The sequence below is a fragment of the Eumetopias jubatus genome, unplaced genomic scaffold, assembly GCF_037043125.1.
Source record: "Eumetopias jubatus isolate StellerSeaLion01/CBP00866 unplaced genomic scaffold, mEumJub1_p1.0 scaffold_17, whole genome shotgun sequence".
In the NCBI taxonomy this organism is placed as follows: domain Eukaryota; kingdom Metazoa; phylum Chordata; class Mammalia; order Carnivora; family Otariidae; genus Eumetopias; species Eumetopias jubatus.
This window is the reverse complement of record NW_028274823.1, coordinates 25,555,483-25,569,569: the sequence shown is the minus strand read 5'-3', so window position 1 is coordinate 25,569,569 and position 14,087 is coordinate 25,555,483. Positions and strand designations below refer to the sequence as shown.

At 46.1% G+C, this 14,087-nt stretch overlaps 1 protein-coding gene across 1 annotated transcript in view; it reads left to right on the top strand.

Annotated features, from left to right (window-relative positions):
• The window catches only part of SORCS3 (sortilin related VPS10 domain containing receptor 3), a 608,461-nt gene that overhangs the window by 162,126 nt on the left and 432,248 nt on the right, over positions 1-14,087 (top strand). Inside the window, exon 2 of the mRNA XM_028098753.2 lies at positions 8,071-8,138. Within this exon, the coding sequence (XP_027954554.1) occupies positions 8,071-8,138 (68 nt within the window). The remainder of the gene's footprint in view (positions 1-8,070; positions 8,139-14,087) is intronic.

The window sequence follows — 14,087 nt, the reverse complement described above, 5'->3', positions numbered from 1 at the left end:
TACTGCACTTCATTTGCTGTGAAATGAGTTCCTTTGTTGGAAGTAATGTTGTGTGGGATACCATGACAGTGAATAAGCCTTCTGAAATGGAAAGATTTTGATTCTAGCATAAGCACTGCAGGTAGTGAAAGCAATTGCAGAGAAGAAATTGCTCCATGTGTGTGATGGGAAGGGTGCGATGTAATCAACCACCCGGTGCCTTAGTGAGGCTCAGCCTTGGTTTCTGATGTTGGCAGGTGGAGAACATAGCGGTGCGAATATCCACATCATCTTGGCGAGAGGAAGTCCATGTCAGGCCCAGGCAAAGCCTCCATCTTTGCCACAGAGGAGTCCACAGAGCAAACACTGGGGATCTGGGGAAAGGGGCTTACTGGCCTCAACTAAAGGCCATCTTACTCATTTGATTACTGAGAGTCTGCCCTGTAGTAAATACCACTTGGTGAGCATTCATGCAGGACACAAATACCCAGTCTGCCAATTTTGAAAGGTCCGAACACATGCTGGTTTCCCCTTTCTCACTCCCCTGACCTCTGGATGCTGGAACACTCCAGCTTTCAATCCTCATGTCTTTACTCCATTCACACTCTGTCTCCTGGTGATCTAATCTAGTCTTGTGTCTTTAAATACCATCTAATTACAGACAATTCCCAAATGGATATTTCTGTCCTAGATTCTCTTCTCTCAACTCCAGACTCATTTGTTCAGCTGACTATTGGACTTCTCCATTTGAATTCTCTTAGGCACCTCAAACTTCATGTTCAAAGCTAAACTTCTAATCTTTCCTCCAAATCTCCTTCTTCTATAGTCTTCATCTCATAAAATGGCAACTCTGTGCTTCCCACTGCTTAGTCCTGAACTCTGAGGGTCGTCCTCAATTCTTCTCTTTCATTCATACCCCATAGCCAGTTTGTCAGCTCTTCTGCCTGACCTTACCTTCAATATATATAAACATCATGTCCCTCAAGTCCCTTTTCCTGTGCTGTTGCTCTGCTCTAACACACACCATGGTTCACCTGGATGATGTAATTACAATACAGGATCCTAATTCACTTTTGTTCCCTTCCTGCCTTTCTCAACATAGCAACCAGAGTGAGAAGAAGCACCCTCTATTAAAATCCTCCAGCAGGCCTGCATCTCACTTAGTAAGAACTGGAGTCCTTATAATGGTTCACAGGTTCCAGCAAGATCTAAGTCTCCCAATATCTCTCTGACCTCATCTCCTGCTCCTCTCTGCTCTAGCCTCATTGGTCTCCTTGCCCTTTCTTGAATATGCTGGGGGTGCTCCTGCCTCAGGATCTTTGCATTCGCTGCTCCCCTGGCCTATAATGTTGATTACTCAGATAGCCACATGACTTAACCTCTAGCCTCATTCAAGGTTTTGCAGGAGACCCAGTTTTTCATAGAGGACGTTCCTGGGCTCCTTTATCTTCTCCTTTTCTTTAATTATCCCTCCCCCATAGCACTCACCATCATCTGACTATGTCCTTTACCAACTTGTTTATCTCCCCTGCCAGAATGTCAACTTTATGAGGGCCAAGAAGCTGGCTTATTTTCTTCAGTGCTGAATCCACACTACCTGGCAAATAGGAAGCATTCTCTATGTGTTTGCTTAGTGAATGAGTACAACAATTATGGGGACCTGAAGTTAGGCAATACAGTGGACTGAAACATATTTCAGAAGACTCAGTGTTTATCCTGCTATGTGTGCAATGAGGGAGGAACCAGGGGTCATGCTGAGGTTCTATCCTGAGCCACAGAGTTGGTTAAAGGCCCTTATAAAAAGCAGAGAAGGGGATGACAGCTTTGTGGAATTCCATACCTTATATATGACAAAGTTGCTATATTTTGTACTATTTCCTTGTCCTCTTAACTAGATTGTAAACTCATAGCAGGCAGGGAGCACTCTTTATGTCATTCTGAATTTGGCACACATCTAGCACAGTTCAGGCTACCCAGTTGGTGCCAGACATCCTGGTACCGGAGATCAGTCAGAGTTTGGGCTGCAAGTGCTCAATTTCCGTTCCCTGGTTGGGGGGTGGAATACTCCCGGAGGTGTGAGGAGGACCCTGGGACTCAGACTTTGCTGGAACTGGAAAGTACACTCTTGTAGGTAGTCCCAGAGGGTTACATTTTGGCATCCTTGTTATGTTACCATAACATACCAGCTACTTCTGATAAAGAAAGCCACCGTCCTTCTTCTAGTTAGCTGGAAACGAACTATCGGGCTATCAGGTAAGGGCAGGAATAAAGTGGTAGGTTGTGAGGGGGATGTGCAGAGAACCCCATGGATTTAAAGGCACCAAGATTTCAGGAAGGTTTAATGAACCAAAGTAATTTTCCTTCAGAGTAAAATTTTACAGGCATTAAAGGTCTTCCGTTCACTGAATATGCTCACGGGCGAGAGCGTCCTAGTGATTTATAAATTTGCAGATTATGCATTATCCTTTCAGAGGACAGGAATACCCCCCGGAGCTGCCTGCCTTCCTTCTGAAGCTGAGTCGGGGGTGGGGAGTGGGCAGCTGAATGCACAGGCTCTGATCTGTGGCCTCCTGTATTGCAGTTGGGGTCTAGAGTAGATGAGTTGTTTTTAGGAGGAGCTTAGCAACTCTAGAATCTGAACTCCTCTTTTCCTGCCACCAAATAAAAGTCACTTGGAATCCTTCTCTCCTGAAGAATAATTATCATACTAATAACTCATATTGCCATAGTACAGCTTATAAAGCAGGTCAGCTTTCCTTACTTGATTTGAATCAACAACCCCTTGAGGTTGGTGGGGGCAAGTGTATCATTAAGGATACACTTTTAAGGAAATTGGAGCAGATTCTGAAAATATAAATAAGTTGCTCAGTCTCACGCAGTAGCATATGGTGAGACTGGGTTTTGATGCAGCCCTCAGGTTGCGTGTGTTCTGTTATTTCCAGGCTGCCATGCAAACCTCATCCAGGAGACTGACAGCTGGACCCAGGAGGGTAAGTGATTCTAGACACAGGGACATTTGGAAGGGTTCTGAGGTGGAATGGGGACTGAGGCTTCTTTCTTTGTCTGCAGTTCTGAGTGTGGGTACCTCCTCTCTCATAGGAAGTGGATGGGAAGAGTATAGAAAGCTCCCTTGCCCCCACATAATACTTTCCCCAACTCTGCCAGAGACTTGGACTCCTGAGTTCAAATAGATAATCCTGGAAGCAGCAGGTTGAGGATGACTTTGCCTTTCATGAGAACAGCCGCCATTTCTCTTTTGATCACTTTATCACCAAGAATCTTATGCTGTGCTTGGTTGGCCTAAGTCAGGAATAGATGAATGGAAGAGAAAAGGGAAATGGGAAATAAAGACATTAGTTACTGCTCAGTGTGTGTCTAAAGAGCAGGCAGTTAGCTGAGGGCTGGCCTGAGCATCTGGGGGCAGCAGAAGACACTAGATGCCTGGGGACGAGAAAAGTGGAGGTGGATGGTCATCAAAGACAGCACCAGCTGATTTTGTAAGAGGCTAGCCATGTCCTTTATTGTCACCTTATTATATAAGTCCCTTATCTAGGGACTTCTCTCCACACTCTATAGGTATGTGTCTGTAGGTATATAGCTTATATTAAGAGAGATACTATTTACTCATGAGTTATTCCAATTTATTTTCATTTCTCCTGCTGTCTAAAAGCCCCCAGGATTGTAGCCAGTTAGGTAAAAAATGAGCTTATTTGACAAACCTGGGTCTCCCAGCAGTTTATCTAGTTCTTTTCTCATTCCATATCTGTTTCCTATTACCTTCTCCAAGAACAAAGACAACAAAAGTTACCTTCACCCTTGGGTCTTGAGCGCTGGCCCTCTCCCTGAGTCCCAGAGTTTAGCAGGTGCCTTTCTAATTCACCCAAGAGGAGCCCAGTAAATATTTGTGAAATTCATGAGTAAATGCTCAACTCCTTGAGGTCAGGGATATGCTTCTTTCCTATGTGTATGACTACTCATTGCCTCACACACAACCAGCTCACATCAACATTTGCAGAATGGAGGAGCATTGTATTCGAGCAGGGCAAGCATGGCGTGTCGCATGGGTGGGAATGCTGGCTCTGTCTCCTGCTAGTTGTATGCCTCGGTGGGGGGCAACTTGCTTAGCTCTTGGGACTCAGGTTTCTCATCAGTGAAACGGGGGTATTATGTTACACTTGCTCAGTTTCAAAAGTTTGTTGTGAGGATTGAGAAGCACCTAGTGTAGTGTTTATTACATGGCAGGAGTTCAATTAATGTTTGCTCACTGCTTTTCCTTTGTTGACTTTGACTGTCCGCCCTTCTCTGGGGGCATCTGCTGAAGAGGAGTCAAGTCAGGTTTTGCTATGGATCCCGGACTAGCCCTGCTACCCTTCCTGTGCCACATCCCACCCTCTGGTGATTCCCGAGGTACACCCGTGTCTTCCCCTTCTGATGTGTGTACTTGCCCAACAGTCTGGAGCTTAGTGGGTTTACTGCTTCTGCTTTCAGTTTTCTTCCCTGCTAATTCCCTCATCTCTGGAGGCCTTTGGAAGGCTCTGAGTGGTAAGAGAAGCCAGGGATGGGCAGGCTTTGTCTCACTCTTGGTTTTGTTTGCTTGGCACAGAATATCTTAAGGCTAAAGGTTACATTATCATCTCTTCATTGCTCTATTATTGTCCTTCTGTGCTGGCTCCTCGGGAAAGGAAGCTTTCAGCCCCAAATTCTCAGTGTTTGGACCTTTGTTCTGAGGATGCAGGGGTGATTTGGCTGAGACATCTTCCTCCTACATCTCTTACTGCGTGCTTTCTTTGTAAGGTTCAACTCCACTTAAACGGAGGGATGCTTCTCTAGATGAGGATCTCAGCATGGTGGAAGGGTGGGCTCACCACAGCACAGAGTTGGGAGAGGAATCATGGTAGGATGGAGTCTGTCTCGAGTTTGGTTCTCCGGTTACCACAGGAAGATTTCTGAACCCTACCCAGGACGTACCAAATTAAACCTGCTGGGAGTGGGACCAGAGAATCTGCATTTACAAGGCTTCCCAGTAACGGTTAAGTTCCAGCTCTACTCATGGAGTGGAAGAATAGTGCTCTGGGCACTTCGTCAAGGTCACACATTATCGAGACATTAACTGGAGTACTGTCCTCTCTCTGAGCATCAGTTTCGTCCTCTGTACAATGAGGGAAATAGACTAGATTAATACCATCCCCGTCTGAAGACTGTGATTTATTACTAAAACAGCATTATCCTTCATTGATTGACTCAAAAATGATTATTTTTAGGAACCTTTGACATATTGAGCTTACCTGTTAGGGAGACAGAAGAACAAACCACAAGTCCCGCCTCAATCTAGTTGAGAAGGCAAATCCTGTGAGATCCAGAAGGGATCAGGATAGTGTTTGACTAAGTGCCAAGTTCTGTAATTCCGTTTTAAGTGCAATAGGACTTCAGAAGAGTGAGAACTCTGATGGCTGGGTTGGTCCTGGGAGGCTGCCTGGAGAAGGTGGGCTTTAAGTTGTTTCTTGAACAACAGGCAGGCACATGCAGGTGATAATAAAAGGCTGAGACATAGATGATACAACGCAGCATGAAAGAAAGCAGGCAGAGATGTGAGAACAGGTTTGGTTTATTTGCAGCCCCTTGAGAAACTTGGATTGTTAAAGCAGAAGACAGCGTCTTGAGAACTGTGGAAAAGTGGTTGGAGGAGTGTGTGTGTGAGTGTGTGTGTGTGTGTACATATGTGCATGTGCATGTGTGTATGTGTAGTGCCTTACATAACAGGCTCAGGAGTCTGGAGTTCATCCTTAGGCAGAGGGAACCAGCAATGATTTCTAACCAAGAAAGTGTACAAATCAAGAGCCAGAATTGGAACTATCTACTATGAAGGCAGAAATAATAGTCATAGAGGTATGGAAGGATGTGTCTGTCTGGAGCCCCCAAGAAGCCAACACCAACCTGAGATTAGATAGACAAGAAACATTAAGGACAGAGAAGCTGGAGGGAGGGAAGAAGAGGGTCTAAACTTTGAGTAAGGAGATGGATAGAATGAGAACAGCTCTGGGTTCTATCCAGGGCTTTCCAGACCCAGTTGTTTGTTAGAAGCTCTATTGGTTAAGTGGAACTCTTACCCCCTACACCTCTTTCTTCTCTCTATGTGGACTTTGTCCTTTTTGGAGATTGTTTGATGTCCATGAAGGCTTGATATTGGGAGAAAATGAAATGCCCTGATTTGCTCCTGCAGAACTCTGGATGGGTGTTCTGACCTATTTCTAGAAGAGCCATTTGGAGTTTGTTTGTCCAGAATTTGTGTTGGCCAGCACATAGCCAACCCACGGTTTTACATAGTGACTGGGTGAATGCCTTTGTAGATGAAAGAAGGTAGAATGAAGGGGAAATGAAGTCTGCTGTTTGTGTGTAGGTGTGTGTGTTAATCCAGCAAACGGGAATTACCAGTGCATTCCTAGGCTTGTGGTTGGGGAGGGTGGGGATAAATCCCTTGCCTTCATTAGCCCATGAATTTTATAAATGAGGAAACTCTCTGTGAGTGGGAGAGGCAAGGGCCACTGAGTGCCTGTGGGGAGCAATTCTCTGCACTGGATACACACTCCTTGCTGTTGCGCTGTGTTAATAGGACAGGTAGTTGGTAGATTTTCCTGTTCTGCCAATAGCCATGTCATTGATGTTGTTCTTGGCTTGGCTCTTTCTTGCCCACCCACCACTCTCCACCGAAGAATGCACTCTGAGAAGACTCCTCCAGTCATGGCACTGCAGAGAACTTGAACATCCCAAACCAACTTTGCCATGGACTCTCTCTGACCTATAATGGGTCACATCCTTGCCTCTAATTTCTTCTTAGCTTACATAAAGGGAATGGAAATTGTGCTGACCGACCCCATGGGGTGCTGGATGAGAATACATCTCAAAGTGAGTGTTCTGTTGTCAGTGAAATGCCATAAAAATGTTCAATATAATGGCTGATTATTTTTCTTTAATCTTAAATAGATACCTAGAATGGGAAAGTTCCATCTTGGTAGCAGAAATTCATTATCTTGGAAAGAGTTTAATGACTGCTGTGCAAATGAACTGAAGGAAGTTAAATTGTGGAATGGGAAGGAGCTGAGAAAAGTGAAATGAGTTGTGCATTAAATTTAGATAAACACAATTATGTGTAACTGGATTATCACGTGTGCAGGCAGGCGCTGTATATTAGGCACCTGCGTTTTGATTAAAATCGATTCAGGTGCACGCGCTTGAAATCCTTGTCGATTCAGAGTTGTGCCTGAGCCACTGCCCAGGCACACATGGGGCAGCCAGGGAAACGTCTGGTATCCCGATCTCCCGCTGGAGAGGTTTAAAGGGCATAGGACCAGACTGAGCAGCCCAAGACCCATTTCAGGAAACTGCTAACGCTAACAGAAAGTCCCACTGTCTTTCACATACAGCTTCCTTCTGGGTTTCTTCATTTCAATTGAGTCAGGAAAGTGGTCCTGGAGTCCAGGGGAGTCCAATGACCTACTTACTCCAAGACGAGGACGGATGCGGAATGGTAGATGGCAGATGATATCAGAGGATGTTGGGGACTGGGCCTGCCTGCCATTCAAGGCTCTGTGGCTGCCGAGGCCTTAGTGATGGAAACACAAAATCTCTTTGAACCTCCCTGTAGATGGATAGAATTAGGCCCAGTTCCTTCTTACTCTTTTAGGTCCAAGTCTGTAAGTCAGAGTCATCTTCAGATCAAAAGCGAGCCCAGCCTCTGATCCCCGGGTGTCTGTAGGAACCATCAGAGCCAGCCGGCCGGTACCTTGCTTTCAAGGAGGACAGATGTAGAGAAACAACTGTCGATACCCAGTTAATTCCTCTTGGCATATTTTATTTCAAATGGAAAGCATCCTCAGGATTAAAATAAATGCTACCAGTTATGGGGATACATTAAATTAATAACTGTTTTCCCTTGCTTGATCCTATAATACCCCTCCACTCAACGGATAAATACTAAGCCCTCCTCTGGGTGATTTGAGATGAACTGTATATTGTTACACAAACTAAAGTAAGCTTCCTTTTTTTCTCCCCCTTTGTTCCTCTCCTCTGCCCTCCCCCCCTTCCCCATCGCAGGTGATACTTATCCTGACCAAGCTATATGACTTCAATCTGGGGAGCGTGACTGAGAGCTCGCTGTGGAGGTAAGTGGATTAGAGGTTCTTAACAAGCTACTCTGGCCTGGCTCACAAAAAGAATGCCAGCCACACAGTTGGGAAGCACGTTTTGGAAGAGATAGAAAACAGTCCTCCTCATGGGAGACCTCTTTAATGCCCGGGGTGGAAGGGATGGCCTCACCTGTGAACTCCTCTGGCACTCTGCTTATCATTTTGGGAGCCTGTCACACCTTCTGCTTGGCAGGGTTGTTGCTCTTGTGTTCCTGCCATGTCTCATTCTGCCTGAGGAACACACGTCTGGTTAGAGAGAGCGGACGAGCCTGCCCAGCAGCAAGGAGAGCCTGCTGGAGGCCGGATTCCTGACTTGGGTGTGAGTCTTGGCCCGCGGACCGTTTCTAGTCCTTTGCATCTGTGAGCTCTGGTTCTGACCCGTACTTGTGGGAATAGACACATGTGGGGCTCAGGTCCACACAGTGGCCTTCGTGGGCTCCTAAAAAAAAAATCAACATATATATGTGTTAGTAAGTTTAATGTACATATTTAATAAATACTATATACTTAACAAGTTCATATATTTAATAAACGTTTACTATATATTTAACTTCATATATATTAAAATGTATATTGGCAATACACATATTTTAATATAGAGAGAAATGTATATTTTATGGCAGCATTGGTGTAAAGATAAATGTATTAATATAGTATATGAAAACTTTTTTCAGCCTAAAAGTTCATTGAAATCTTGCCATTTGCAACAGTGTGGATGGAACTAGAGGGTATTATGCTAAGTGAAATACATCAGTCAGAGAAAGACAAGTATCATATGATTTCACTCATATGTGGAATTTAAGAGACAAAACAGATGAACATAGGGGAAGGGAAGGAAAAATAAAATAAGATAAAGACAGAAAGGGAGGCAAACCATAAGAGACTCTTAACTATAGGAAACAAACTGAGGGTTGGTGGAGGGGAGGTGGGGGGGGGATGGGGTAACTGGCTGATGGACATTGAGGGCACATGATGTGATGAGCACTGGGCATTGTATGCAACTGATGAATCACTAAATTCTACCCCTGAAACTAATACTAAGCCCTGTGCCCATTGTGCCTACTGGGTAAGTCTGTTCTGTTGGGATGCTGGTCGCAGGGGATGGGGAGAGCGAGGATATAGGTGGGTTCGGTCAGAGAGAGCTTGAATGAAGCTGTGACCTGAGGCATTGCTCTGGATGGGGAGCACCGGTGCACTCACCCTTCTGTATGCCCCAGGCGCATGCGTGCACACATGCACATACTCAGTGCCGACAGTCACACAGGGCGACAGCAAATTGCATCAGTCACCGTGAGTCGGCACTTCACACTCTGGCAAGGCTGTGTGTGTCCATCCCTTTTGCTTCGTCATTGGTAAACCCTGGGGAGGACACTGTCCCCAAAGGCCATTCACTTGGCTGCGTCATCATCCCCAGAGCCCTGTCCTGAGGGTTTCCTGTGGTCTTAGAACCAGACGGGGCTGGGGCTTGAGTATCTGTGTGCCTTGCTGCTTCTTCATCTGACCTGTTTGCAGAGGACTAGCCAGAGTCTGTTTCCCAGGGAGGGGGAGCAGTTAGAGCATCTATTAAATATTTAGGGGTTAATTGCTCATATCGACTCAGGCCTGCCTCCATTTGCACAGGATGTCCAAAACCTAATTTTGCTGCTCAGTGAGAATTGGCAGAGATATAAGTAACCGGGGTTCGTCTAATAGATGAGAACATGCCTATTTCCACTCACACAGGACTCCCAGGGAATTAGAGCCTCAGAAACCTTCCCCTCAGGTCCAATCCCAGTGATATTGTGCTGATACCTTAAGCCCGACTCCCATGCTGTCTTCTGGGGGCAAATAATGAAACAAGCCAGAAAATCCTGTCCATACAATGGGCAAGAGCTCTACCTGACATCCCATGTTTGGCTAGTTCTAGGGGCGGGCCAGGCGAAGCCAGGGAACCCAGGCCAGGTGCTTACAGCTCGAGACCCTTGTGTAATGAAGTGTGTGGCCTTTGGTCATAATAGTCAGTATGTTCCCTGGGGTGTAGCAGAGACTGCAGGCTGCCGAGTGGCCCCGAGAACACCCTGATGTCTACTTGCCAGGATTCGGGTCACACCTCGCTCGCCCAAAGAGCTCTGTAACTGCAGGAACCTTACTTAACCTCTCTGTATCAGTTTCCTGGGGCTGCTGTAGCAAAGTACCCCGGACTGGGTGCCCAAAGCAGCAGAAATGTGTTCTCTCTCAGGTCTGGAAACTTGAAGTCTGGAAACTTGAAGTCTGGAATCAAGGTGTCTTTAGGGCCACACTCCATTGGGAGGCTCTAGGGAGCACCCTTGCCTCTTCCAGGCTCGGGGTCTGCTGACATCCCCTGTGGGTGTCGTACTCCCTCTCCACCTCTGTCAGCCACCAAGGCCCCTCCTCTCTGCCCTCTCCTCTCCTGTTCCTTATGAGGACACTTGCCATGGCAATTAGGCCCCCAGGATCATCCAGGATGATCTCATCTTGAGATCCTTAATTACACCTGCAAAGATCCTTCTTTCACACAAGGTTCATCACAGGTTCTGAGGATGAGGATGTTGAACGTATTTTTTCCGGGTGGTCACCATTCAACCCATTTCTCTTTCCCTGAATGTAAGTTGGGAATAGTGCAGTAGCTCCCTTTGCTCCAACCATGTTGTCCTTGCTGTTGCTGAGACACGCTACCTTCTCCCCATCACAGCCCTTACCCTTGGCTCTCTGCTTCCCTCGGTGGGGCCACAGGGCTGGACAGCACCTCACTTCTTACACTCTCTGTTCACCTAATCAGGGAGGCCTTTCCCTCGGACTTCATATTCTATCACTCAGCTTGCATTTTCCTCCTTAGTACTTACCACCATCTGGCATGCTAAATATTTTACTTATGGATTGATTTATTATCTGCCTACACCCACTAACATCTAAGCTTGTGGAGGGAGAATTTTTGTCCATTTTAATTCAGGGCTGTACTCTCAGCACCCAGAAGAGTATCTGGCACACAGGAGATCCTTAATGTTTGCTCAGTGAATGAATTAATGGATGGATTGCAAGGATTAAATGAAATAATAAATGTACAAACCCTTAAGACAGTGACTCACATTTAGAAAATGTTCACTTAATTGTAATGACTAATGATTACTATAACCCTCTGTGTTTGTGTAGTGTTCATTCCGTTATTGACTTTGTTTATAAGGATCCACTGATGCCAGGGTCCGTGTGGTGGAAATTATAGGGCACCAACGGGATGTATTCTGTGTTGTGGATGAATTAGCAGAGATCTTCAGGTGATCAGGAAGGGGAGAAGATTGATTTAGATTGTTGTTCCTTGTGCGGATTGGAGGGAACTGAAGCATGAATTTCTAGTGACACAAGGATGTTCTTTTGTAGATAAGATAATCTGAGCTGGGTGTTAGACTGACGAGTGGGTTATGATTTGGCAAATGATAAAGTGGAAAAGTGTCTCTAGCAGAGGGCAATGGCCAGGTAAGGCTGGGCCGCAGGAGAGAAAGGAGCCAAGCAGGAGGCAGAGCAGCTTGCCTTGCACCAGGGAGGAAGGGTTTGGGGTCTCATCATGTGCACAGAAGGGGCCAAACCAAAGAGGGTAATGCAGAGTGTGGTTTATAGAAAATAGACTCAGACGGTGTGATTTGGGATTTGGAAAGCTGGTGGATAATGTAGGCTTTCCCTCTGGGTAGATGTTCTATACGAATGTATTTCTGTGCTGTGTTTCCAGGGGTCCATAGGTCTGATAAAACCCTGCTTAGCAACCCCTGGAGAGGACTGGAGTGAGAAAAGGGGCTGCTTCTAAACTTCAGGGGAGTTTTCCAGTGTGCTGGGGCCTCAGAGTTTCTTCAAACCTTTCATTGTCTGCCCTACTCATCCCCTAAAGATCTGTGTCTCCCATTCTCTTTTCTGTCCTGATAATGATGATGTATTTTGCAGTTCGAGCCTAGAGCACTGTGATCTCCCTCACTAATACAGTGTGCAGAGAAAAGAAACTAAATTAAACACACACCCTTTCAGTTTCATGATCTGGCCCAACATGCTTAACCAAGTTGAAATTGAATTTGGGAATTCTTCAGTTTTCTGTATAGGAATAGCCTGTCATGACTAGATGACATTCCCTGCCAGGTTACAGTGTGGTAGAATTATTCGCCTCACTGGATTAATAATTCAGAGGCCATCTACTTCTAAATAGACAAAAGACTGTTTAAAAGCATTCAATAGGGGGCCGGTAGCTTGGCCCCCGTGACATTCTTTCTGAAACTCCTTGGTGCTGTTACACTGAAAGGGGTCAAACTTTGTTCTCTGCCACCACAAGGATGGCTGTGTAAGCTGGTTATTTGCACAACCATCTGTTGGTATCCCTTAGTCAAAGGGCATTTTCCATATAGGATTCAAGCTTATAGACGAATGAGGTTGGGGACTGACATTTTTTAAAAGACCCAGGGCTTCCACACTGAGGGCATTTTCAGTCCATAATGTGTCAAGTCTGGGGGCTGCCCATCAGTGAGGAGGGGTGCTGACACCTAGCACTGTTAGGGTTCATAGAAGCCTGACCCAAGGAGGAGAGATGCAATAAAAGCAGGGGGCCCAGCATCAGTGGATCGGTTTCCTCCTCATCGAAGTAATTACGAGTGGAACCTCTGGGACTAATGGCCTAGGTTCGAGTCCACGCTCCTCCGCTTAGCCACTGAGTGACCTAGAACACGTTTCTTCAGCTCTCTGTGCCTCCGTGTCCTTACTGTACCATGAGGACCATACTGGCTCCCACCTCACAGCATGGGAATGGGGTTTCGCATGAAATAAAATGCATAAGCTGCCTAGAGAAGTGCCTGGCACACAGTGCCTACCCGTGGAAAACACGCAGGGACAGTTGGTCATCATCATGTCACCTGGTAGCTGAGCTGCTTCTCTCTGCTAGCTCCCCTACCTGACAACAGCAGGAGACACACTGTGCTCTTAGAAAAGCAACTGGCCTGGGGCACCTGGGTGGCTCAGTGGGTTGATCGTCCGACTCTTGCTTTCGGCTCAGGTCATGATCTCAGGCTTGTGAGACCGAGCCCCGTGTCAAGCTCTACTCTGCGCTGAGCAGAGTCTGCTCGTCCCTCTCCCTTTGCTCTTCCCCCTCAAACAAATAAAACCTTTAAATAAAATAAAAGAAAAAGAAAAGCAACCAGGCTGCTCAACCATTTCTCCTGCGGCCTGCAGAGCTGGTGGAGGGGCTCCTGATTAAGGTGTTTCTGGAGCTTACCACTTCCTGCACACATCCTCCTGGGCAGCTTCCCTGCCCATCCTCCCTGAGTGGGTACCCCTCCTCTGCTCACCACTAGCATCACTTATGCTGTGTTGTGATTTGTTTCCAGCCTGGGAGCCTCTCAAGAGCAGGGCCCGTGAGCCTTTGTTTCTAGACCTACAATGCCTAGCCCTTGGTCTACACTAAAGAAGGGCTTGGCAATCGGAACTGAAGCACAGTGGCCCCAGATCAATCGCAGCATCAGCCTGCCTCAGCCCGTCACTTTCCTTGTATTGAGTTGTCTCATCCTCCTGCCACTGGGGAATCCCGTGACTTTTCATCTGGTCTGCAAGCTGTTGACTGGACTATTTATTCCCTCTGCTAATTGTTCCGTCAGTGACCTTTCTGGGGGATGCTGTTTTTTTTTTTTTTAATAGAAAATGGAGACCTTTGGATTTATTAATTTTTTGTTTGCCAAGAAAACCCTGATAATAATTGCTAAGACTTCTCAGAAGTTATTAGTTTACAAATTTTAATGACACTCATGATTTATTTATGTGTTTCCCTCCCTCTACAGCTGCTCACCCCAATTCCTTAGTGGAATTCCTGCTGAATCTGAGTGAATTAATGGAAACAAAACTGCAGATTGGAATGACATTTTTTTGTTAGGCTGTTAATTAAAAACTTTCCGTCCTATTCGC